Raw genomic sequence first — 26,602 nt, 5'->3', positions numbered from 1 at the left:
TTTGGGCTATTATGTTACTGAATGTATGCCGAGTATTTTCAGATTTCATTATCAACAAATGCTGCAAAAAGTACAATATATGTAAAATGCACATAGTATTGATGGGTTCTGACTTCTAACTTGAAAATATGAAATATCCTTAACCGTATCACAAGGAGAATGTAGAACGTTTACATTCTGTCAGGATATGTTATTGTTAGCCATCAGGGATCCTATGGGAGGAAAAGAACCACGGTCTGGTACAAGTCAACATGTCAGCCATGAGTTGGGGAGGAGTGAGGAATTTGGGCAGAGGTCAGGTTAGATGAAATGAGGAAGAACCGATCACCAATCTTCTGGATAGCAACAGAGGTGTATTGGCTGTTCATATGTGTAAGGAGGGGCTCAGCATAGGAGAAAGGGTTATATACCAGTGCTTGTGTGAATGTTATTTGTCTTATGCAGCTGTATGACCCAGTGGGTGAATAAACTTGGTTTGAGCTTTACTAAGCGTCCGCACATTTTTTTTTAGAACCTAACAGTATCAACAATGTAATGTTTGGATTCAGTCTTGTGTCAGGTAACTGTTGTGTCCTCACCTTTTGGTCTAATAAATTCCACAATCTCCAACCTGTTCCCTTTCAATTTCTACCATGGTTATGCAATATGCATCTTATATTTCTTCTGTAAGAAACATTTCAATTTAGCCCTATACATATAGCCAAATTCCCACAAGTGTAAAAGGATTACATGTAATTATTTCCTTTGTGGCCTGCCTCTGATTCTTACCTTAGTTCCTGAGACTGACTGCACAGCCAGGAAGCCAGTGCCCTGAGGTGTGATGGGACCTGGGAACACAGCAGAGAAGGACAGGGTTCACATTTGATTCATTCTTTGACCTATATTCTAACAGGTAAGTTGATTTAGGATCCATGTAATTCTAACCAGGGGGGCATGTCATTTAGTTAGTTTACTGAAATAACTTAATATTTCCGACTTCATAGAGATATGTAGTTCTATAGGCATGGTATAACCGGATCGACGCCGTCAACATTTTACAACTTGACCTTCTTTAAGGAACCAGATAATCAAGAGATATATCTCAATGTGCAAAGATAGCTGGTTAACTTAGTGATCCTGCTATGTGATACAGCCCTCTGATGAATAGTTGCAATGGAGGAAAAAGGTGCCACCTGAATCAAATAACTAACAAATACTAAAACTACAGCCACATTACTGCTCTCACCCCAGATGGTGGCACCACAGTGCATGTGCTGCGGTGTGTACTTGAGCAGGCGGTGGCGCCCGTTGTGGTCCTCGATGTGGTACAGGGGGATGGTCTGGAAGCGACGCCAGCCCAGGGACAGGATGAGGGGGTCGCGCGTTTTCAGGATACGGTTGTGCCATCGATGTTTCTTTAACCGCATCTGGGACAAGAGAAAGATCACCTTGAGGCACTAGGGAAAGTTATACACAAATTACTCATTATCAATTAGTCTCAATGACACTTTCAGTGTTTTGAGCAATAGTTTATTGCTATTTGTTTCGATCTTAATTTATAAATGGGACAGATGCAAATAAAACATGAATATACTTTTATCAATCAAATAAATCAACAATGGGATGTGTTGCATCATATTGCTTTCTGACAAATTATGAACTTAGGTAAGTTCAGTTAGCATGACTAAGCATGGTTCTTGGCCCATTACTTAGGCATAGTCTGTTAAGCAGCTTAGCTGACCCCCCAAAAAATCGGAGGGGATTTACATCTACTACTCAACAAACAAGACCTTCCATTACATTTAGTGCTCTCAAAAGGACTGCATCACCCATTGCAGGGTTGGGTTCAATTCCATTCAAATTCAGTAGATTACTTAATTCAAATAAAAGAGTTGGAAGCAAGGGATGCGTCCAAAATGCACCCTATTCTAGGGTTGGGAATTTAAAATAATTTCTCGATTAGAATATGATGACATTTCTTCAGATATCCGAATGGTCAAACTACATGTACACTTTTTTTAATAACATTGTTTCAACTTGAACTGGCTTGCTGCACAACTTAGGTGCTGCTTGCTTGCAGCAGTATGACGGGTAGGGGCCGGTGAGTTTTACATGGGAGGGAGAGAGTGGCTATACGGACTGACGCTAGTTAGATAGACTTGTAGATTCCATAGGTCATCTATCATCCCATCTGGTAGTGCCTGTCTTGACTGCATCAAATCGATGTAAAGAAGCTAGCCACAGTAGTTTCAGAAAGTATTCATACCCCACTTTTTTTCAGCCTGAATTTWGCTCAGGTGCATCCAAATTCCTTTGATCATACTTGAGGTATCAGTACAACTTGGGAGTCCACCTGTGGCCAATTCAATTGTTTGGATATGATTTAGAAATAATCACACCTGTCTATATAAGGTCCCACAGTTGACAGTGCATGTCAGAGCAGAAGCTATACCATGAAGTCCAAGGAACTCTCCGTAGAGCTCCGTGATAAACTCAGCAAATAAATAAATGTCCTCTCACTGTCAACTGCGTTTATTTTCAGCAAACTTTACATGAACATAAGATTCAACAACTGAGGCATAAACTGAACAAGTTCCACAGACATGTGACTAACAGAAATGGAATAATGTGTCCCTCAACAAATGCGGGGGTCAAAATAAAAAACAACTGTCAGTATCTGGTGTGGCCACCAGCTGCATTAAGTACTGCACCAGATTTGCCAGTTCTTGCTGTGAGATGTTACCCCACTCTTCCAAGGCACCTGCAAGTTCCCGGACATTTCTGGGTGGAATGGCCCTAGCCCTCACCCTCCGATCCAACAGGTCCCAGACGTGCTCAATGGGATTGAGATCCGGGCTCTTTTCTGGCCATGGCAGAACACTGACATTTCTGTTTTGCAGGAAATCACACACAGGATGAGCAGTATGGCTGGTGGCATTGTCATGCTGGAGGGTCATGTCAAGATGAGCCTGCAGGAAGGGTACCACATGAGGGAGGAGGATGTCTTCCCTGTAACGCACAGCGTTGAGATTGCAGGCAATGACAACAAGCTCAGTACAATGATGCTGTGACAAACGCTCATTCCTTCCGACGATAAACGTGAATCTGACCATCACCCCTGGTGAGACAAAACTGTGACTCGTCAGCGAAGAGCACTTTTTGCCAGTCCTGTCTGGTTCAGCAACGGTGGGTTTGTGCCCATAGGCGACGTTGTTGCCAGTGATGTCTGGTGAGGACCTGCCTTACAACAGGCCTACAAGCCCTCAGTCCAGCCTCTCTCAGCCTATTGCGGACAGTCTGAGCACTGATGGAGGGATTGTGCGTTCCTGGTGTAACTCAGGCAGTTGTTCTTGCCATTCTGTACCTGTCCTGCAGGTATGATGTTCGGATGTACCGATCCTGTGCAGGTGTTGTTACACGTGGTCTGCCACTGCGAGGACGATCAGCTGTCCGCCCTGTCTCCCTGTAGCGCTGTCTTAGGCGTCTCACAGTACGGGCATTGCAATTTATTGCCCTGGCCACATCTGCAGTCCTCATGCCTCCTTGCAGCATGCCTAAGGCACGTTCACGCAGATGAGCAGTGACCCTGGGCATCTTTCTTTTGGTGTTTTTCAAAGTCAGTAGAAAGGCCTCTTTAGTGTCCTAAGTTTTCATAAGTGACCTTAATTGCCTACCGTCTGAAAGCTGTTAGTGTCTTAACGACCGTTCCACAGGTGCATGTTCATTAATTGTTTATGGTTCACTGAACAAGCACAGGAAACAGTGTTTAAACCCTTTACAATGAAGATCTGTGAAGTGATTTGGATTTTTACGAATTCTCTTTGAAAGACAGGGTCCTGACAATGGGACGTTTATTTTTTTCTGAGTTTAGAATTGTGATGAGGCATATACAGTGCCTACGGAACGTATTCAGACCTTTTAACCAAATGTTGTTACGTTACAGCCTTATTCTAAAATGGTTTACCTGTTCTCTCTCATTATGGGGTAAGACATTTTTCCAAATGTATTAAAAATAGCTTATTTACATAGTGTTCAGACCCTTTGCTATGCGACTCGAAATTGAGCTCGGGTGCATCCTGTTTCAATTGATCATCCTTGAGTTGTTTCTACAATTTGATTGGAGTCTACCTGTGGCAAATTTAAATTGATTGGACATGATTTGGAAAGGCACACACACCTGTCTAGATAAGGTCCCACAGTTGACAGTGCATGTCCGAGCAAAAACCAAGTCATGAGGTCGAAGGAATGTCTGTAGAGCTCCGAGACAGGATTGTGTCAAGGCACAGATCTGGAGAAGGGTACCAACGAATTTCTGCAGCATTGAAGGTTCCCAAGAACACAGTACCCTCCATCATTCTTGAAAGGAAGACGTTTGGAACCACCAAGACTCGATGGTCACTCTGACAGAGCTCCAGAGTTCTTCTGTGGAGATGGGAGAACCTTTCAGAAGGACAACCATCTCTACAGCACTCCAACAATCAGGCCTTTATGATAGAGTGGCCAGATAGAAGCAACTCCTCAGTAAAAGGCACAAGACAGCCCACTTGGAGTTTGCCAAAAAGCACCTAAAAGGACTCTGACCATGAGAAACAAGATTCTCTGGTCTGATGAAACCAAGATTTAACTCTTTGGACAATGCCAAGAGTCACGTCTGGAGGAAACCTGGCACCATCTCTACGACGAGGCATGGTGGTGGCAGCATCATGCTGTGGGGATGTTTTTCAGCGGCAGGGATTGGAAGACTAGTCAGGATCGAGGTAAAGATGAACGGAGCAAAGTACCGAGATCCGTGATGAAAACCTGCTCCAGAGCGCTCAGGACCTGAGACTGGGGCGAAGGTTCACTTTCCAACAGGACAATGACCCTAAGCACACAGCCAAGACAACGCAGGAGWGGTTTCGGGACAAGTCTCCGAATGTCCTTGAGTGTCCCAGCCAGAGCCTGGACTTTAACATCTCTGGAGAGACCTGAAAATAGCTGTGCAGCAACGCTCCCCCATCCAACCTGACAGAGCTTTGAGAGGATCTGCAAAGAAGAATGGGAGAAAATACAGGTCTGCCAAGCGTGTAGCGTCATACCCAAGAAGACTTGAGGCTGTAGTCGCTGCCAAAAGGTGCTTCAACAAAGTACAGAGTAAAGGGTCTGAATACTTATGTAAATGTGATTGTTTTTTTTGGTATTATTATAGATAAGCAACCATTTCTAAAAACCTGTTTTTGCTTTGTCATTATGGGGTATTGTGTGTAGATTGAGGGGGGAAAACTATTTAATACATTTTAGAATAAGGCTGTTACGTAACAATGTAGAAAAAGTAAAGGGTCTGAATACTTTCCGAAGGCACTATATCTGGAGAAAGGTATAAAACTGTTAAATGTGTTTGTTTCCAGGAGCACAGCGGCCTCCATCAGTGGGAAATTGAAAAAAATATGGAAATACTCTGCTTAGAGCTGGCCATTCGACCAAACTGAGCAACCAGGCAAGAAGGACCTTTGTCAGGGTGGTGACCAAGAACCTAATAAAAAAGTATAATTATTACAAATTATTTATTTTTTATTTTAGTCGACAAAAATGTGACGAGACGAGAATTCCATGTGAGACTAAAGGACATTTAATTTTACGTGAAGCTCCTTTTCATCTTTTTTGTCCAATCAGAAGGATGCATGCAGAATATTTTATGCCATCTTCTCATTAGCAGAATTTACATCTTTCAGTTGCGCAATCTGACTGAGCTGATCTGTGCGGCTCGCACACAGCTCTTAGGTGGTCTCTTCAGTCACTCGTCACTTTTTGAACTGATGCGAAGCCAGGACACTTCATTTGTCACTAACCTCAACTAGAAACAATGTTGTTTACTCTCCCTCTTACTTCCATGTAGCTAGCTAGCTTCTTTACATCGATGTGATGCAGTAAAGAGGCACTATCAGAAGGGATGAGAAATTTAGAAGGAGGGGAGATCTAAAGATGCAACAACTATCAGGGGTTGCTAATATGACTAGGATAATGCTTTTGGCTGCTAAACAATGAAAGAAAGTTGATTTTAAAACCAATACCACAGGAGAGCGAAGTCTTTAAAATAATTACCTCCATATTTCTATAGTGGGTTTGGGGCTCCCGAGTGACGCAGCAGTCTAAGGCACTGCATCTCAGTGCTAGAGGCATTACTACAGACACCCTGGTTCGAATCCAGGCTGTATCACAACCGCCGTGATTGGTAGTCCCATAGGGCGGCGCACAACTGGCCCAGCTCGTCCGGGTTTGGCCGTTGTAGGCCATCATTGTAAATAAGAATTTGTTCTTAACTGACTTGCCTCGTTAAATAAAGGTTAAATACTTTTTAATGTTTTGGCTATACTCTACTTTGAAACAAGGTACTTAGTAAAATTTCAAGGTTTCAAACAATTAAGGAACAGGACAATTTTTGCGACGCTAATGATGGGCCTAACCATCTTCTGGTAGATGGAAAGGTTTTCCCAGAAACCTTCAATTAAATGTTAACTAGCTACAAAGTAGCCTATGCCTACACAGCAGAATGATATCATGATATCAATCCAGTGGCCATTTGTTTTGCAAACTCCATCTCATGTGTAATACAGAAACACCGCTAACCAAACAGTGCTAGGTGCCTGCAGTTGAATTAAAGGGTAACTACACTCAAAATGTTACATTTCTTACATTTTCACCCAGACCTCAAAAATGGTCTCCTGATGTGGTTTAAGCATTGTGGTGGACTTAAAACGCTGTTTAAACGAAAGTGTGAGAGCGAGTTTAGGCCTATGTGACTCATTTAACTTTTAACACAGGGCGGGGTTGTTTAGAAATATTTTTAGCAAAATGTTAGTATACCCACTTCTCCAGGCACCACTACATCACTGATTTACGGCCAATACTATTCCCACTGTACATAAACGATATTGGTTCCTTAGTCAAAAACTGTAAGCTACACTTATGCTGATGACAGTGTGCTGTACTCTGCCTCCTCTTCGAACCAGGCTATAGGTGATCTGCAGACTGCTTTAAAATGTCATACAAAAACCACTTGTTGACCACGAACTGGTACTGAATGCAGATAAAAAAAAGTATATTCTGTTCTCTAGAGCTCAGACATATCTGCACGCTGAATGGAGCGAGTCCACTCAAATACCTTGGCATTTGGATCGATGACAAGTAGTCATTTAAAACATGTAGATGAGCTAACGAAGAAACASAATTAAAATGTGCTTCTTCTACAGAAATAGATTGTGCCTTTCGCTTGATAGAATAAATCGTTCAGTTGACTTTCCGTCACTGTGATCTGTATCAGGAAGTAGGCTGGCCATCATTGGCAACGCAGAGAACATTGCCTTCTGTTCATTTATAAAGCGCTCGTGCAGAAACTACCATACTACATCGCTCCTGACCTACAGAAGTACAAATACCTTACTCACTCACAGTAATTCTTGAAATTCCTGTTCTCATTACTGATTTAGGTAAAACAGCCTTTAGTTTTTACTTGCCACATACATGGTACACATTTTAGAATACCCTACAATTGGACGCACCATTGCCTTTCAGACATTTAAGGGTATTGGTAAATTACCTTTTTACAGAGGAATGCATGCGTTTCAAAAAAATTGTATTTTTATATGTTTCATGCTCCCGCCTTGGATTGTTATAATTGTGTCAGGCATTTTTGTGAATCAGGGCTCCCTTGTAAAAGAGACATCAGTCTCAATGGGACATCCCTGTATTTAATAGAGTGATATTTCAGACACAGCCAAATAGTTTGTTCTTGAACTGGAAGTCCAATTCCCTCTACTTCAATTGAAATGGAACGGAGTCTGACTCGTTAACCCTTCACTTACCTGCAGGTAGCCTACGTTCCCCTCGCTGGCACCTAGAGCCCCGAGGATGATGGGATAGTGGGGATCAAAGTTGGTGACAAACTCGCAGGGCAGGGAGGGGATCTCCAGACGGACATACATGCCAGGCCGGAAGCCCTCGTACTGGACCCGTGTCTCGTCATCCACGTCCTCAAACTCAGCCCGGTTCAGCTAGGAAGAGGAGAAAGGTTTAGAGATTGTGGTGAAATGAAAGGCTCAGTGGGTTAGAACATGGTGTTGTCAACACCAGGGTTGTTTGTTTGAATCCCACACGGGCCACATACTGAATATACTTTGTGTCAGTGCCAAGGTTGACAGTCCTGTAAGTGGATTTAACATTTTAAAAAAGAGCATGCACAGTTTTGTTTTGCATTTTAAAGACTGATTTTCCCTCATTGTGCCTGATGAACATGACCCAATGTCTGATCGGAATACCACTGACAACTTTGGTTTCCTTTTGGGCATAATAAGATGTTACCTTGACCCTGTTTGAATAATTTCCAAATGCATCCTTCCTTGTTTCTTAGACGTAAGCACAGATCTGGTGGTTGGGTAGGTGCAAGTAAGTTTACCACCCTGTTCACTCCCCAATTCAGATCTGTGATTACGCAGTGGTTGAGTGGTAACACTCCCGCCATGTCACATATGCGAAGCTCCCCACATATGCGAAGTTCCCTCTAAGCTGTGTGTGTGCGCAGCCGTGCACAGAAGCTTGAGGTTGAACGTCACTCAACTTTCTACAGTTTTCCCCTTTAGTTAACACTATCAACGTTTCTCTCTACTGTGGCAATTGTGAACACATCAACGCAATACTTGCCACTTTCAATGTAATGTACCGAAACAAAACTAATTATGCAAGATTTCGTATGCAAAACTAAATGTGCAAGAGATTTTCTTGGAGTAGGATTCTATTGCATTGACTTGCATGACTCCGCAGTATTCTACACGGACCGGTGCGCCATAACCAATCAGAGCTGCAGTAGGCCTATATACAAATAGACATTGCCATATGGATCTGTGCCATTCACTTTGAACTGGACTGTGTTTAGGCTACAGTATGAGCGGTCTTGAGTAGATGCGCTTGTTTTGAGATCAAAGTGAGAGCTGCATGTTGTTAATATTATTGGCTACTTTGAGTTATTAGCCCTGTTATAGCTCATTTCTAGTCAACAATGGGGGAGTGGTTGCTTCCAACAAGAGCACAAAACGTGTACATTTCTTGCCATCTTTGAAAAGAAAGTCAGGTACTGAGCTTTTTAATCTCTTAACGGGGAAGTGTTGGATTCTGAGACGGTCTTGAATAAGTAGCCAATAAGCAGAGTGTAGCATAATTTGTCTGATTCTCTAATAATGGTATGGGAATAATAATGAATTTTATTTTGTGAAGTGGTTTCTTGCATCAAACAACATTTTTCAGTCACCTCCTTGGATAAACAGGTTAATTTCAAGCCTGCATGTAAAACATATTTATACAGTTGAAGTTGGAAGTTTACATACACTTAGGTTGGAGTAATTAAAACTTGTTTTTCAACCACTCCAAAGTTCTTGTTAACAAACTATAGTTTGGCAAGTCGGTTAGGACATCTACTTTGTGCATGACACAAGTCATTTTTCCAACAATTGTTTACAGACAATTTAGTGTTTATTTCACTAAAATTCACTGTATCACAATTCCAGTGGGTCAGAAGTTTACAAACACTAAGTTGACTGTGCCTTTAAACAGCTTGGAAAATTCCAGAAAATAATGTATGGCTTTAGAAGCTTCTGATAGGCTAATTTACATCATTTGAGTCAATTGGTGGTGTACCTGTGGATGTATTTCAAAGCCTACCTTCAAACTCAGTGCCACTTTGCTTGACATCATGAGAAAATCTAAAGAAATCAGCCAAGACTTCAGAAAAATAATTGTAGACCTCCACAAGTCTGGTTCATCCTTGGGAGCAATTTCCAAAACACCTGAAGGTACCAGGTTCATCTGTACAAACAATAGTATGCAAGTATAAACACATGGGACCACGCAGCCATCATACGCTCAGGAAGGAGACGGGTTCTGTCTCCTAGAGATGAACGTTCTTTGATGCGAAAAGTGCAAATCAATCCCAGAACAGCAAAGGACCTGGTGAAGATGCTGGAGGAAACAGGTACAAAAGTATCTATATCCACAGTAAAACGAGTCCTATATCGACAGAACCTGAAAGGCCGCTCAGCAAGGAAGAAGCCACTGCTCCAAAACCGCCATAAAAAAGCCAGATGGCCTCCCGGGTGGCGCAGTGGTCTAGGCCACTGCATCGCAGTGCTAGCTGCGCACCAGAGTCTATGGTTGCGTGCGCCCAGGCTCTGTCGCAGCCGGCCGCGACCGGGAGGTCCGTGGGGCGACGCACAATTGGCATAGCGTCGTCCGGGTTAGGCCGGTAGGGATATCCTTGTCTCATCGCGCTCCAGCGGCTCCTGTGGCGGGCCGGGCGCAGTGCGCGCTAACCAAGGGGCCAGTACACGGTGTTTCCTCCGACACATTGGTGCAGCTGGCTTCCGGGTTGGAGGCGCGCTGTGTTAAGAAGCAGTGCGGCTTGGTTGGGTGGTGCTTCGGAGGACGCATGGCTTTCGACCTTCGTCTCTCCCGAGCCCGTACGGAGTTGTAGCGATGAGAACAAGTAGTAATTACTAGCGATTGGATACCACGAAAATTGGGGAGAAAATGGGGATAAAATGTATTAAAAAAAAAAAAGCCAGACTACGGTTTGCAACTGCACATGGGGACAAAGATCGAACTTTAGAGAAATGTCCTCTGGTCTGATGAAACAAAAATAGAACTGTTTGGCCATAATGACCATCGTTATGTTTGGAGGAAAAAGGGGATGCTTGCAAGCCGAAGAACACCATCCCAACCGTGAAGCACGGGGGTGCAGCATCATGTTGTGGGGTGCTTTTCTGCAGGAGGACTGGTGCACTTCACAAAATAGATGGGCATCATAAGGGAGGAAAATTATGTGGATACATTGAAGCAACATCTCAAGACATCAGTCAGAAAGTTAAAGCTTGGTCGCAAATGGGTCTTCCAAAAGGACAATGACCCAAAGCATACTTCCAAAGTTGTGACAAAATGGCTTAAGGACAACAAAGTCAAGGTATTGGAGTGGCCATCACAAAGCCCTGACCTCAATAGAACATTTGTGGGCAGAACTGAAAAAATGTGTGCGAGCAAGGAGGCCTGACTCAGTTACACCAGCTCTGTCAGGAGGAATGGGCCAAAATTCACCCAACTTATTGTGGGAAGCTTGTGGAAGGCTTCTCAAAACATTTGACCCAAGTTAAACAATTAAGGCAATGCTACCAAATACTAATTGTGTATGTAAACTTTTGACCCACTGGGAATGTGATGAAAGAAGTACAAGCTGAAATAAATCATTCTCTCCTATTATTCTGACATTTCACATTCTTAAAATAGTGGTGATCGTACCTGACCTAAGACAGTGAATTTTTACTAGGATAAAATGTCATTTGTTGTGAAAAACTGAGTTCAAATGTATTTGGCTACGGTGTATGTAAACTTCCAACTTCAAAAAACTTCAACTGCATTTTTTTTTTTTTAAGTCGAATGGAATGTAGGCATTGAACACCACATATTGGCTGCTACTGTAGGCCGAATGATAGAACAGCTATTTCCATGCTAAAATGTTCTGTGACGCGTTTTCTCCATTGTTTTTGTATGGCCTACATTACGGCCTACATTATGATCAAATAACCACAGTAGGCTACTTGGCCACTGTTAAAACAAAATTAAAGCAGGTACAGCCTCAGTGTGCACAGTAAACATGCACCAGAAGTTCAAAGTTCAAGTTTACACTCAGCAGACCTGAAATTTGCACAGTGACTACATTGTTTAGGGAACATTGGCTGCATCCACCCTTCCCACTGTTTCTCCCACCTAACTGTAACCCCCACTCATTTCATAACTGTCTAAATGAAGTGTCAAAATACTTACACAATTTTTTTTTTTATCTGTGATTACATCAAGAAAGGACAAAGGAGGCACTTCTGAAGTACTCAAACAGGGCCAGAGCCTCCTGTCATATCAAAAGTCATACCTATGACCCCATAACCCCTCACCTCTGCCTGTTTTTGCATCTCCTCCTTGAGGTCGTCAAAGTAGGTGGCGTCTCCGTCGTCATACTCCGTGTCGAAACGCTCCTTCAGCCGCCGTTTCTTCTCCAGACGCTTGTTCTTCTGGGTCTCGTCGTCCACCTTCATCAGCTTCTCCTCCTCCTCCTCCTCCTCCTCCTCATCACTTTCTTCCTTGGCTTGGTCCTTCTGCTTGCCAGCTTTCCCCTTGTGCACTGCCCCCGTCTCCAAGTCCTCAAAGTCGCCATACAGCTCCTCTAAAAGAGAAAATAAGAGCGAGTTAGCGAGGGGGTGATAATGAACAGTGGACTTCTGATATACAGTACATAGCCCTGATGGATTGGGACTACTCTGTTGGGAATATGAGCCCATATCCGGAGCACATGAAAATAATTTAAATAATTGGGGAAGATTAATTTCAATTACTCTCTGCTTACCATATTCGATGTGAACACAGGAGTCGACCTTTACAGATTGCATTTAAAAATGGGACAAATTGCAGTTATAAAGCACTTAAGGATAAGACCAAGAAAGTCATGAAAACAATCCCAACATTATTAAGCAACGAGCAGCAACTCCTTACCATCCTCTTTCAGCAATGTAGCAGCATCTTGATCGTCTTCCCATTTCCCCGTCACAAAACAGTCCCTTATCGAGTCCAGCATCTGAGGAAACAATATTTATGTCAATTAGAAACTAGATAACTAATTAGAAACAAATATTCTCTAAATGTAATTAATCTCTTGAATTGACGGAAACAAAACTGTATTGACCCCAACCCAGGTAAGAATATGAAATGTATGGATGCCTCCATCCATAGCTCCTTCTAACGTCTTACTTAATGCCTTTCTTCCAACTGTTGGTCTTTCCACACTTTAAAATGTCCAGAACCAAATAAGGTGTGCTAGTGCTGGGTTAAAACAAAAATGTGCAACCCATGGCGTCCCAGAGGAAGATAAACCCTGTAGTAAAAGAGATGGGACAAAGGAAAGGGGCGCTACAATATGGTTTTGTAGATTTATTTTACCTCTTCCAGGTCCCAATTGCGAGCGGCATCGGGGTCAAAACGGGAGCAGTCCACACCGTCCATACGATGCTTCTTGCCCTTCTCGGGGCGGCTGACTCGAAACAGCCCTCCCAGCTCCTCATCCTCCTCCCCATCACCATCATCCTCTGCCACTGAAGGAAACAAGTGTAGTCAGTCAGAAATCAAGGCTAGGCACAAACAGAAGCAAATGGGGCAAAATAGTCCAATAACAAATGCTCATTTTCATTGCTAAACGTTTTGCTATAGTGTGCATTAATGAATACACTAGTGCTCAACAAACAAGACCGCCTTGACATTAGGATGAAAGGGAAAATGTCAGTAAAATGAATAGCAAAAAATTCCTTTAGAACAAAAATGTATAATATTGTTACTGAAATCCAGGAGGAGACGTTACCTGTGCCGTACACCAGTTTACGCAGGTTGGGGGCGGCGCGCTGTTGCCGTAGAAACGCCTCCGACGCTTTCTGTTGCAGACCCTCCTTCCACCGCAGTGCCCCTGAGAAACATGGTGGGTTAGGGTTAGGGTCAAAGGTCAAATTAATTATTGATTCCAACTTAAGTTCTTGTTCCATTTGTCCACTTCCCCTCCCCATCAGTATTCACAAGGTGAAAGCAATATGGCAGACCCAAGCACGCATTCTGAATCGACCCGTAGCTCCTAGGCACTCCTGTAAATGTAATACGATTGGATAGGTCATTAGATTATCCTATCACAAGGCAAGAAACCTATTCAGTCCCGTCAGATCTACAGGAGTACCTAGAGAGTAAGGGCTAGGTTGGTTTTGAATTCAACAGACAACTGTTGGGGTAAGGTGCATCCATCAAAATATTGCTTACACCAGGGTGTGCAGGTTTTTGTTCCAGCCTGCCACTAACACACCTGATTCAAGTACTCAACTTGGTATTCAATTCAGAGCAGCATTATTGAACAAAAATCTGTGGACCCTGAAGAGGTAGTATAGACAAGGGGGAGGGGCCACAATGGAAATACGCTGAATAGACCGAATATTACCTGCACTTTCATAGCACAGCTCTCCTCCCTCCATCTCCTCATCTTCCTCTTCCATTTTGGTGGCGGCATTTGACTTCTTGCTTTCTTTGCCCGAGACAATGGTTTCACAGTCATCTTCTATTGAATCACTCGCATCCTCCTCCTCCGAGCAATGACCCGAGTCTATTGGTTTGAGATCCCCCTTTTCCACTGCACCGTCTTCTTCATCTTCTTCCCCCTCCGAATCACTTTCCTCTCCTTCACTCTCCTGCTCTCCCTTCCCCCCTTCCTCCTCCTCACTCATTTCCAGCTCATCCTCACTGTCTGCAAAGGCAGGTACCTCCACCACTGGCTCTTTCTCCGCTTTCCTTTCCTCCATCTTCTGTCTCTTCACTGGAGGGATGGTCTTTATTCCTTGCTTCTCTTTTGGTTCAGTTTTGTCCTTTGCCTCGTTCTTCAAAACCGTTTCTTCTTTTTCCCTTTTGTTTCCCCCCTCATCTTCCTCATCCTCTTCTTCAGACTCTCCTTCCTCATCCCCCTCTTCGTCACTGCTACCCTCGCTGTCATCATCGTCATCATCATCTTCCTCTTCAGTGAAGACAGCCTTCCTCCTCTCTCTCTGTGTCTCAGGGTCCCAGACTCGGCTCTCCTGGGGTCCTGACGTCAGCCTGTAAGACAAGATGGAGACAACACCGTCGAAGGCAAAAATATATATTTTTCTTTATTCTTCTATTTAGCGTCCACTTTTCTTTCATAAAAGAACAAAAACAGCAGCCCTTGGGTTTTTGCTAAAAGTGAGGATTAGGAGCTAGAGAATGTAAGGACTCTCAGATTGCAAAGATGACAGATTTTAGGGCTGCGCTTCTTGACAATTAGTTCTTTTCCCGATTTTAAAATAGGCTGTGATTCAAATGATTCATAGTGGCTGTCAAAAGTAGCGCACAATGTATGGAATAGGGTAACTCATTGAGTTTCAAGACGTTGTTGAGTGAGTGTCTAACGTTCTCCTTTCCTCTCCTCCTTCCTCCTCCCTCCTCCTCCTCACTCCTCTCTCTCTCTGCCATCTTCCGGGTCAGGGCGTCGCCCTGTGATAGTGACACTTTTGCTGGCGCCATTCTTGGCATCCCCCAGGGTGGGTGTGTGTACGATGAGGGAATTGGACTAACTTGTGTGGGACGGACTGCCTCCTAGTGGAACGAGACAGAATAATGATTATAGGGAGCATAGGCAAACTTACAAAATTCTCTGGACATTATCTAGGTTCAGGGAGAGGGAATTTTCAATGGCCTGCACTAGGTCTTAGTAACTCATTTCAACGTTCAGGCATTGTAATATAATCGGAGTCAATTATATTCAGAGAGGATTCATATAACCATCCATCCTATCTGAAACTTTGACCAATAAAAATACATAGTTTTTCTTTTTGTTAAATGTTTTCAAAGCATTTTCTTTTTTTGTGTTTCTGATACATGGCCACGGGTTGGAACTGACTGTTCTTGATTGACGTGGCTGCGGGAGTCGATGTACACTGGCATCCTTAATCGTCACGACCCCCGACTCCCGCTGGGAGCGTAGAGCGCCGCTCACTTCTCGTTAAGAGCTCTTCTTCTGCGGTTCAGCAGAGCACAGGGGTCTGGCAGGAAGCTGATGTCTGCCACCGCAAAGTCCCCCACACCTGCAGAGGGTGCCATCATGTGTTAGGTTTCAAACCAAATTGCCCAATGTTAAGACAATAAAGCTTTCAGAATCAATGTTTTCAAAACCCCACTTTTATACAACTGTGTAGGAGTGAAACATTTCCCAAACACACCACCGCAGTAACCACATGCTATGTTTATTTGCAAAATACATAGTTGAATGTGAATAGTGCATGTCAATATGTACTAGGTTTGAGAGTATTGATGCAGTATTAAATTAATCTCTACAAGTTAGTGTTCCCCAAAAGGGCTCAGATTCTCATTTGCTCTGAACCCAATGAGCATACTTACCAGGGATATGGACCTGGCCTTTACTCTTCAAGTATGTCCCCCTCAGGTAGCCATAGAGAGATACAGTACGATCACATTTGGGGTCCACCCTCACCATCTCAGGGTCCGTCAAATCTTCCATGCTGTGTAGATGGCGAGTGTGATCGAGGAACAGTGAAGGGGTACAGTTCAACAAGAACATTTGAAAACGGAGTGAAAACCAAAGCGGGGCGCTAGGATCCATCGCTCACAGGCACGCAAGTGTGCACAACACACACACACACGCACACGCACACGCACAAACATTCTTTCTATTAGAAAACATCTGTTACACACAACCATACAACAGCAGCGTAGCATTTACAAAACAATAATAGCAACATACAGTACACACCATTTGCCCAAAGTCCGGGTACTGCTTCTCCCTGGTAGTTAATTGATTTGATCCATGTCACTTTCCCTACTCTGAATCAGTTCTGGCTACGTTCCATTACAAGCACATTTCTCTAAAAGGTCTGGACACTCACCGGTCGGCCACGACGTAGGGATGCGATTGCTGCCACACCAGCGGGCGGAACTTCATGACGGAGATGAAGCGGCCCAGGTTCTTGACCTCCTGGGTCTGGTACTCTCCGTACACCATACCGGACAGGTAGAAGAGTTTGGCACCCTGTGGGAACAAAGAGGGAACGTGGAACACTGTTCAGGAAAGGGACTTGTGTTGGATTAGGTTCAGAAAATAACAGAGGCCATGTTTATGAGATTGTTAGCCTTTATAACTATAACACATTTATAGCCAACTCTCCTAATTTACCTCCAAGGTTTATCTAGCACATCAGAAATATCTCAGCTCTTGCCAAGAAATTAAATATGCTAGCTATAGATTGTATATATAGATTGTATATATTTAGTTACAGTATGGTGTTCAGTTGTTGTTGCTTTTGGTATTATCCATGCTCTGTACCGTTTGAATATATTTGTGAAAACCAATAAAAATACTTCACAAAAAACAAGTCAAACCAACTCCATCATCAAGTTTGCTGACGACACAACGGGGATAGGGCTGATCACTGACAATGACGAGAAAGCCTACAGAGAGGTGGTAAGAGCCCTGGCAGAGTGGTGCCAGGACAATAACCTCTCTCTCAACCTCAGAAAAACCACGGAGGTGATCGAATACTACAGGACGGCTGAAGACGTTTGGCTTGGCCCCTCAGATCCTCAGGGACCTTTACAGGTGCACCATTGAGAGCATTCTGTCTGGCTGCATCACCGCCTGGTACGGCAACTACCTGGCCTGAACCACAAGGCTCTACAGAGGGTGGTGAAGACTGCCCAGTCATGCAGGCAGCAGGACATCTACACCAGGCGGCCTCTGAGGAAGTTTGGAAGATCGCCAAGGATTCCAGCCACGGACTGCTCTCTCCGCTACCTTCCGGCAGGCGGTACCTGAGCATCAGGTCTCGGACGAACAGGTTCCGAGACAGCTTCTACCTCCAGTCCATAAGATTGTTGAGCAGCTCACTCTAAGCTGTCTACCTGCAGAGACCCATCTACCTGTACAGACCAGTCTACCTGTACTCACCTGCATTTTAAGAGACTATTTGCACGGACTCACTCACTCTTACACACAATTGCTAATACGATTTATGGTGTGAAGCCAAAGATAAAAAGTTTCTCATTCTAATTCGGTGCTGACCTGGTAGACCTCAGTCCAGAAGCGATGCTTGAGCCGCTTCTTGGTCTTGCGAAGGGCCTTGTTATTGCGGAACGAGTCCAGGTGGGTGAGCACGCCCATGATGCGCGGGAAGCCGTGCACCTGGCAGATGTTGAGGAACTCAAAGGTCTCCATCTCAAAGCCGAAGCTGGCGTCAATGAGCATCAGCACCTGGTGGACCACAGGGATGTCAGTCTTTAACTTACTGATAGCCTCACGTCAAGTCTATTTTTATTGTCTGGTAAGGAAGTCTGGGTTCAATTCAATTGTCTCAGATATGTGCATCTCAAATGGCACCCTACTTGCTATATAATGCACTATTTTTGACCAGAGCCCTATGGGTCCTGGTCAAAAGTAGTGCACCATAGGCCCTGGTCAAAAGTAGTGCACTATATAGTGAATAGGATGTCATTTAGGACTCACAAATAGTGTTTATGCCAACACCACATTTTTGTAGCATGATAAAATAGTAAAAAGCCAACAATAAGGCATCAAAACAGACACTGTACATACTCCAATATCATAAGAAGTACAATTCGATCTAGTTATCAATCCCTTTAAAATTCAGACATTTTGGCTTCAACCACCATACACAAATTAACTTACCAGGTCAGCAACCTTTGCCAAGTCAATCATTGTATTGATGTCATTGCTACACTCGATGAAGGTAAGACGCCTCTTCTTTCCTGAAAGGAAAATGAAAATGGTGGTGCGGCGGCATTAGCACACAAGGTAAACACAACACATTAAGTGACAGCTCTGTGGTCACACAAGGTAAACACAACACATTAAGTGACAGCTCTGTGGTCACACAAGGTAAACACAACACATTAAGTGACAGCTCTGTGGTCACGCAAGGTTGTATTCACTAGGAACTAAACGTGACAAAACGGGGAGGGACTACCTTAAATGTAAACAAGCACTTCTTGGAAAAGTTTCGGTTGCAAATTGCATTGCTATGGTGTGCACTAATGAATACGACCTAACTGATCATAATACAGTAAGAAACATCCAAGCTCAGCTCACCAGAGACGATGGTCACAGGCCCGCAGATGTCCCCTAGTTTCTGCCGTGTGAAGTTTTTGATCAGGCAGCGGATGAGGGTGCTCTTGCCCACCTTGGGGGGTCCTACCACCACCACCACTATCGGGGGAGGCTCTAAAGGGGTGCGGTCCACCAGGGGTATGTGATGCTTCTTGGCCTTTAGGTCCTGGGCTCTGGGAGAGGGGGGGGGGGAAAAACAGTGTTTATAGTTTCCTACGATGTTGAACTGTGTCTGTCTGCACTTTTTGTGCCGCCTCCTCTCCAATGCTTTTCTAAATCTCAAAGTCTGTCCTTCTGTCTGAACCACTCAAGATACATGTTAACAGCATTCACTCTTATGGTTATTTCTATGAACCTGTAAACCACAGATTAGTGTCACAGTAACTAAAATGACAACAATATACTATGTAAACCTTGTGAAACAAAACAAAATAAATGCTAAAAACACAAACATGAAAGCTGATGGTGGGATGATTTTTCATGTAGTGTAGTATAGTGGGGCATGTATACGAATGCTGCTGACCTGTGGAAGGTTTTGGCCATGCGCACTGCTGACTGGACCGCAAACGCTTTGGGGTTCCTCTTGCGCTCGTCATCTCCGGCTGGAGTTCCCAGCTGCTTCCTGCTCTTCTTCCTCTCCGCCTTGGGCCCGCTGTGCTTCTGCTGGTGCCGCTTCTGTTCCTTCTTTGGCTCCTTCCTGCCAATCGTTCCTCCTATCTGACAATCACACAGTCAGAAACTGTAGTTGGAGGATCAAATGTATCCCACTTAATTAGGTGCTTCATGTAACAATCATTTAGATAGTTCCAACTCCTCTGTGTATGCGAGTGAACTACCTACACGTACTCAAGAAACTTGCCCATAATGGTTGTAGTGCATTTACTCAGTAACAACAGGATCACTCAACTCATGGAAATCTGAAATAAGTATCCAGTAAGAAGTTGATGGCTTTTCTGACAATATAAAAGTAACTGCAGCAACTTGGTCTATGCTATACATTGTACAAGCATTTTACACAGCTCACACATAGCTAGTAGGACCGAGACAATACCAGTTAGCGATATCCAGGTCATAGCAAGGAAACAAAAGCAGATTTACATATTTCGGAAAACAGTCCTAATGTTGGAAACAAACATGTTGTCATCCAGAGCATATTTATGTATTTACAAAGCTACAGCTACATAACTACTTCCGGGTTGGAGCGACGCGTCGCATTCGCACTTTGGTCCGCAGGTAGTATAACTTTTCATTACATTTCATTATAGTACAACGGTTTGATTTGTCTAATCTTAGCAATTTCTTTAGCTAGCTACATAGCCGTCTTTGTATCAAAGATAATTGCGTAATTATCGTATTTCGTCGTCCTAACGTAGTCTACACTGCTATCTGCCCAGCAGCTAGCCAGCTAGCAAACGTCCACCGTCTACCGAATAGCAGCACTGTAGAAAACTTTACACTCAACTGAACGACTTGATAGTGTAGTGTTAGCTAGCTACTTAGTTGTCTTTGCTGTCTTCGTATCCAAGATAATTGTGTAGTTTAGAGTGTGTAGTTTTAGAGTGATTATCTTAATTTACCGAGTTAGCTAGCCAGCTATTTGTCGTCCTTAACGTAGGAGACACTGCTAGCTAGCCAACAGCTAGCCAACGTCTACCGAATAGAACTTCCGCACTCAACAACCCGGTCGCATTCCGCTTCGCTCCACAGGTAGTATCACATTTTCATTTCATTTCATTACAGTACAACGGTTTGATTTGTTTGATCGTAGCTAGCTACATAGCTAGCTACATAGCCGTCTTTGTATCAAAGAAATTGTGTAGTTAGAGCGATTTTCTAGGTTAGCTAGCCAGCTATTGTCGTTCTTTTAACGCAACGTAACGTAATCAACACTGCTAGCTAGCCAGCTAGCCCCCGAATAGCAGCACTGTAGAAACTATTACACTCAACGGAACGACTTGATTAGTGTAGTGTCAACAACGCAGCCACTGCCAGCTAGCCTACTTCAGCAGTACTGTATCATTTTAATCATTTTAGTCAAAAGATTCTTGCTACGTAAGCTTAACTTTCTGAACATTCGAGACGTGTAGTCCACTTGTCATTCCAATCTCCTTTGCATTAGCGTAGCCTCTTCTGTAGCCTGTCAACTATGTGTCTGTCTATCCCTGTTCTCTCCTCTCTGCACAGACCATACAACACGCTCCACACCGCGTGGCCGCGCCACCTAATCTGGTGGTCCCAGCGCGCACGACCCACGTGGAGTTCCAGGTCTCCGGTAGCCTCTGGAACTGCCGATCTGCGGCCAACAAGGCAGAGTTCATCTCAGCCTATGCCTCCCTCCAGTCCCTCGACTCTTGCACTGACGGAAACATGGATCACCACAGAATAACACTGCTACACCTACTGCTCTCTCCTTCGTCCGCCCACGTGTTCTCGCACACCCCGAGAGCTTCTGGTCAGCGGGGTGGTGGCACCGGGATCCTCATCTCTCCCAAGTGGTCATTTCCTCTTTCTCCCTTACCCATCTGTCTATCGCCTCCTTGAATTCCATGCTGTCACAGTTACCAGCCCTTTCAAGCTTAACATCCTTATCATTTATCGCCTCCAGGTTCCTCGGAGATTCATCAATGAGCTTGATGCCTTGATAAGCTCCTTTCCTGGACGGCTCACCTCTCACAGTTCTGGGCGACTTTAACCTCCCACGTCTACCTTTGACTCATTCCTCTCTGCCTCCTTCTTTCCACTCCTCTCCTCTTTTGACCTCACCCTCTTCACCTTCCCCCCTACTCACAGGCAGGCAATACGCTCGACCTCATCTTTACTAGATGCTGTTCTTCCACTAACCTCATTGCAACTCCCCTCCAAGTCTCCGACCACTACCTTGTATCCTTTCCCTCTCGCTCTCATCCAACACTTCCCACACTGGCCCTACTCGGATGGTATCGCGCCGTCCCAACCTTCGCTCTCTCTCCCCCGCTACTCTCTCCTCTTCCATCCTATCATCTTCTTCCTCTGCTCAACCTTCCCAACCTATCTCCTGATTCTGCCTCCTCAACCCCTCCTCTTTCTGCATCCTTTGACTCTCTCTGTCCCCTATCCTCCAGGCCGGCTCGGTCCTCCCTCCCGCTCCGTGGCTCGACGACTCATTGCGAGCTCACAGAACAGGGCTCGGGCAGCCGAGCGGAAATGGAGGAAAACTCGCCTCCCTGCGGACCTGGCATCCTTTCACTCCCTCCTCTCTACATTTTCCTCTTCTGTCTCTGCTGCTAAAGCCACTTTTTACCACTCTAAATTCCAAGCATCTGCCTCTAACCCTAGGAAGCTCTTTGCCACCTTCTCCTCCCTCCTGAATCCCCCCCCCCTCTACCTCTCTGCAGATGACTTCGTCAACCATTTTGAAAAGAAGGTCGACGACATCCGATCCTCGTTTGCTAAGTCAAACGACACCGCTGGTTCTGCTCACACTGCCCTACCCTGTGCTCTGACCTCTTTCCCCTCTCTCTCCAGATGAAATCTCGCGTCTTGTGATGGCCGGCCGCCAACAACCTGCCCGCTTGACCCTTCCCCTCCTCTCTCTCCAGACCATTTCCGGAGACCTCTCCCTTACCTCACTCGCCATCAACTCATCCCTGACCGCTGGCTACGTCCTTCCGTCTTCAAGAGAGCGAGAGTTGCACCCCTTCTGAAAAACCTACACCGATCCCTCCGAGTCAACAACTACAGACCAGGATCCCTTCTTTCTTTTCTCTCCAAAACTCTTGAACGTGCCGTCCTTGGCCAGCTCTCCCGCTATCTCTCTCAGAATGACCTCTTTGATCCAATCAGTCAGGTTTCAAGACTAGTCATTCAACTGAGACTGCTCTTCTCTGTATCACGGAGGCGCTCCGCACTGCTAAAGCTAACTCTCTCCCTCTGCTCTCATCCTTCTAGACCTATCGGCTGCCTTCGATACTGTGAACCATCAGATCCTCCTCTCCACCCTCTCCGAGTTGGGCATCTCCGGCGCGGCCCACGCTTGGATTGCGTCCTACCTGACAGGTCGCTCCTACCAGGTGGCGTGGCGAGAATCTGTCTCCTCACCACGTGCTCTCACCACTGGTGTCCCCAGGGCTCTGTCTAGGCCCTCTCCTATTCTCGCTATACACCAAGTCACTTGGCTCTGTCATAACCTCACATGGTCTCTCCTATCATTGCTATGCAGACGCACACACAACTAATCTTCTCCTTTCCCCCTTCTGATGACCAGGTGGCGAATCGCATCTCTGCATGTCTGGCAGACATATCAGTGTGGATGACGGATCACCACCTCAAGCTGAACCTCGGCAAGACGGAGCTGCTCTTCCTCCCGGGGAGGACTGCCCGTTCCTGATCTCGCCATCACGGTTGACAACTCCATTGTGTCCTCCTCCCAGAGCGCTAAGAACCTTGGCGTGATCCTGGACAACACCCTGTCGTTCTCAACAACATCAAGGCGGTGGCCCGTTCCTGTAGGTTCATGCTCTACAACATCCGCAGAGTACGACCCTGCCTCACACAGAAGCGGCGCAGGTCCTAACAGGCACTTGTCATCTCCCGTCTGGATTACTGCAACTCGCTGTTGGCTGGGCTCCCTGCCTGTGCCATTAAACCCCTACAACTCATCCAGAACGCCGCAGCCCGTCTGGTGTTCAACCTTCCCAAGTTCTCTCACGTCACCCCGCTCCTCCGCTCTCTCCACTGGCTTCCAGTTGAAGCTCGCATCCGCTACAAGACCATGGTGCTGCCTACGGAGCTGTGAGGGGAACGACCTCAGTACCTCCAGGCTCTGATCAGGCCCTACACCCAAACAAGGGCACTGCGTTCATCCACCTCTTGCCTGCTCGCCTCCCTACCACTGAGGAAGTACAGTTCCGCTCAGCCCAGTCAAAACTGTTCGCTGCTCTGGCCCCCCAATGGTGGAACAAACTCCCTCACGACGCCAGGACAGCGGAGTCAATCACCACCTTCCGGAGACACCCTGAAACCCCACCTCTTTAAGGAATACCTAGGATAGGATAAAGTAATCCTCTCACCCCCCCCTTAAAAGATTTAGATGCACTATTGTAAAGTGGCTGTTCCACTGGATGTCATAAGGTGGAATGCACCAATTTGTAAGTCGCTCTGGATAAGAGCGTCTGCTAAATGACTTAAATGTAAATGTAAATGTACAGCACACTGTTTTACATACAGCAGGTTTTTAAAGGAGCAAAGAGTTACCAGCTTCGTGTTTTCATTTTTGCCATGGAAAAAAGATTGAGATACTGGTATCGTCCCGGCCCTAATAGCTAGTGGGTGTTTTGGGAGCAGCACTACCTATAATCCACTACACGTAACAACATTATCATAAATTGTTTGCCTCATTTGACGACCATTAAGTTAGTCGTCTTTTTATTACAACATTTACTCAAGTGTTGAGGAGTCTCTTTTAGTACTTCTTAAAGAAAACCTGACTGTTAATACACTAGCTGCATGTCCAGCTAGCTACCATGCAAACAGATTTAGCTTGAAGCTCATTTCAACCTAAGCAACAGTTTGTACGGCAGATAACGTGATAACTTAATAATACGTTTCCATTACTGGGCATTACATGCTGACCAAACCGTGCATCCGTCCGCTATTGCGGGCAAGTTGATTTTGTTCACCCACGCCAGACGCGATCAGGACACACAGGTTGAAATATCAAAACATTGAACCAATTATATTATATAATTTGGAGACAGGTCAAAAAGCATTAAACAATTATGGCAATTTAGCTAGCTAGCTTGCTGTTGCAGGCTACTTTGTTATTTTACCTGAAATGAACAATGTCCTCTACTCCGACAATTAATCCACAGATAAAATGGTAAGCCGAATTAGTTTCTCGTCATCTCTCCACCTTCAGGATTATTTTTCTTCTTTGGACTTTGGCGGTTGGCAAACAACTTTACAGTGCATTACCACAAAGATGAACTGAGTATGGACCTCAGTTCATCTTTCAATCACCCACGTGGGTATATGCTCCTAAAAACCAATGAGGGGATGGGAGAGGCAAGACTTGGAGCGCGTTGAGCATCACAAATAGAACCAAGTTCTATTTTAGCGCCTGGCCACGCAGACGCCCGAGCAGTGTGGGTGCAATGATTGAATAACATTTGTTGTTTATGTACATTTATTTTGCAACGCACGCGAGCGGTGTGGTCAGCATGTAACTCCAGACAAAACGTCACCATAGATTTTTCAACTTACCTGTCCTTGGCGATACTTTTTTCACTGAAACGAGAACAAAGAAAGTATCTTAGAAATGTCCGTGTCCGGTTACAGATAGTTCTCCAAAACAGAATATTCAGAAAGATATTACATCCACGTTTTATATCAAGTGAGAAAAGCATCTTGCATGTGTGTACATCTTTGTTTTGGTCGCAATGTGTGATGCGCTGCCATCTACCACTACAAGTGGCCACGACGCATAGAAATGACTAGCTCCTGCAAAGATGTTGGGAATGCAAGATGTCTGGCAGCTAAAATGGCGAGGGAACACCTCACTCGGTGCAAAACGTGGATTTAATATATATCGGAATAATCTATTTTTTGGAGAACCACCTGCAACTGGACTAAGATCATTTCTTTGTTCTTGATTCAGTGAAAAAGTAGCGATAAGAAAAATCTGACTATGGCAATGTTTTGTATAAGCTAAACTGTAATGCCAACACATTAAGATATGACATCTGGCATACAAATTGTAGCCGACTGTTGCCAAGTACCTCAACATAGTTGAGACCAAACTATAGTTGTTGGGTGCCTTTGCTGAAAGTAATACATTTTAATAAAACGTTAATCAAATACAACCACTGACTGAGAAATACTAAGGCACGCAACTTAGGACAAAAATGGGTACACAGGAAGGATTTAAGAATGTACATTTAAGTATTGACGCATAGCGATTCAAAGGAGTCGGAGGTTCATTTCAAAAACTCAAGCCTGCTGTCAACTCTAGCCCAACCGGCTGGCAGATGGCGCTATTGTTCCTTTTACGTTGTTTTTGTCAACTGCGTCCAACTGGATTCTATGCAACTGGCTTAGCCAGCAGATTTAGACAATTACACTTGTTTACACTGAGCTGCACTGGAGTCGGAACGCCATCATGGTTAGATTTAGACACTGCAGAGCCGGCGAGAGATGGGTTGGAAAACAAACCTCAAAGGGATGGGATATGCCACTACCCAGGCTTCCATCCAACCTTTTATGCACGTAAAGTACATGTAGGATTTTTTTTTTTTAATCACGATATGCCTGATGGAAACAGCAAATTTATCAGTAAACTTTCCAAATGTCGACAAAACACGCTACACTTTTCCAAATCAGGAAGTAGCATTAGTGACTAGCATGGTGGTGGATATATATTTTTTTAACAGTACGCCAATTTTACCCCTTTTGTACAGCTCGCCATTAAAGCTACGTAAGAAGGAAATCGACGCCCTTGCAGCCTGAATGGAGGATGTTTTATGTACGAGCCGGTCACCGGGGGACATGACAAGTGTATAGCCGACTGCATAGATTAGTTGGATGCAGTTGGAAAAACAACCTAAAAGGAATATTAGCGCCATCTGCCGGCAGGTAGCCTACTCAACTCTGAAGGAGTTGAGGCAAAGCTGGTGAATAAATGTTTTACTCAGGTAGTTTACCATTGAAAAAAATGGGCACAGTTCCAGTCTACTTAAGGGATGGCTCACCCATAGATACCGATCTCATCATGGACAACTTCAGCATTTTAGCAATGTTTCAACTACTTACTACTTTTTAGCTACTTTGCAACTATTTAGCATGTTAACCTAACCTTTACCCCTAGCCTAGAAGGTTGTACGTTTAGCAATTCGTAAGCTATAA

General features: G+C 44.6%; 1 protein-coding gene across 1 annotated transcript in view; it reads right to left on the bottom strand.

The window, feature by feature from the left end:
• LOC111964643 (ribosome biogenesis protein BMS1 homolog) overlaps positions 1–21,307 on the bottom strand; it is a 37,992-nt gene extending 16,685 nt beyond the window's left edge. Inside the window, exons 1-16 of the mRNA XM_070443813.1 lie at positions 21,287–21,307; positions 19,248–19,441; positions 18,707–18,897; positions 18,287–18,366; positions 17,663–17,851; positions 16,491–16,633; positions 15,985–16,106; positions 15,584–15,671; positions 14,018–14,664; positions 13,400–13,501; positions 12,985–13,136; positions 12,541–12,622; positions 11,946–12,214; positions 7,821–8,009; positions 1,226–1,406; positions 769–827 (exon numbers count right to left, since the gene is read on the bottom strand). Coding sequence (XP_070299914.1) covers positions 769–827; positions 1,226–1,406; positions 7,821–8,009; positions 11,946–12,214; positions 12,541–12,622; positions 12,985–13,136; positions 13,400–13,501; positions 14,018–14,664; positions 15,584–15,671; positions 15,985–16,106; positions 16,491–16,633; positions 17,663–17,851; positions 18,287–18,366; positions 18,707–18,897; positions 19,248–19,441; positions 21,287–21,307 — 2,709 coding nt within the window. The remainder of the gene's footprint in view (positions 1–768; positions 828–1,225; positions 1,407–7,820; positions 8,010–11,945; positions 12,215–12,540; positions 12,623–12,984; positions 13,137–13,399; positions 13,502–14,017; positions 14,665–15,583; positions 15,672–15,984; positions 16,107–16,490; positions 16,634–17,662; positions 17,852–18,286; positions 18,367–18,706; positions 18,898–19,247; positions 19,442–21,286) is intronic.
• Positions 21,308–26,602: the final 5,295 nt, after the last annotated feature.

Source organism: Salvelinus sp. IW2-2015, linkage group LG6.1 (genome assembly GCF_002910315.2).
Source record: "Salvelinus sp. IW2-2015 linkage group LG6.1, ASM291031v2, whole genome shotgun sequence".
Classification (NCBI taxonomy): domain Eukaryota; kingdom Metazoa; phylum Chordata; class Actinopteri; order Salmoniformes; family Salmonidae; genus Salvelinus; species Salvelinus sp. IW2-2015.
Note: the sequence above shows the minus strand (reverse complement) of the source record. Positions and strands in the feature narration are given on the sequence as shown.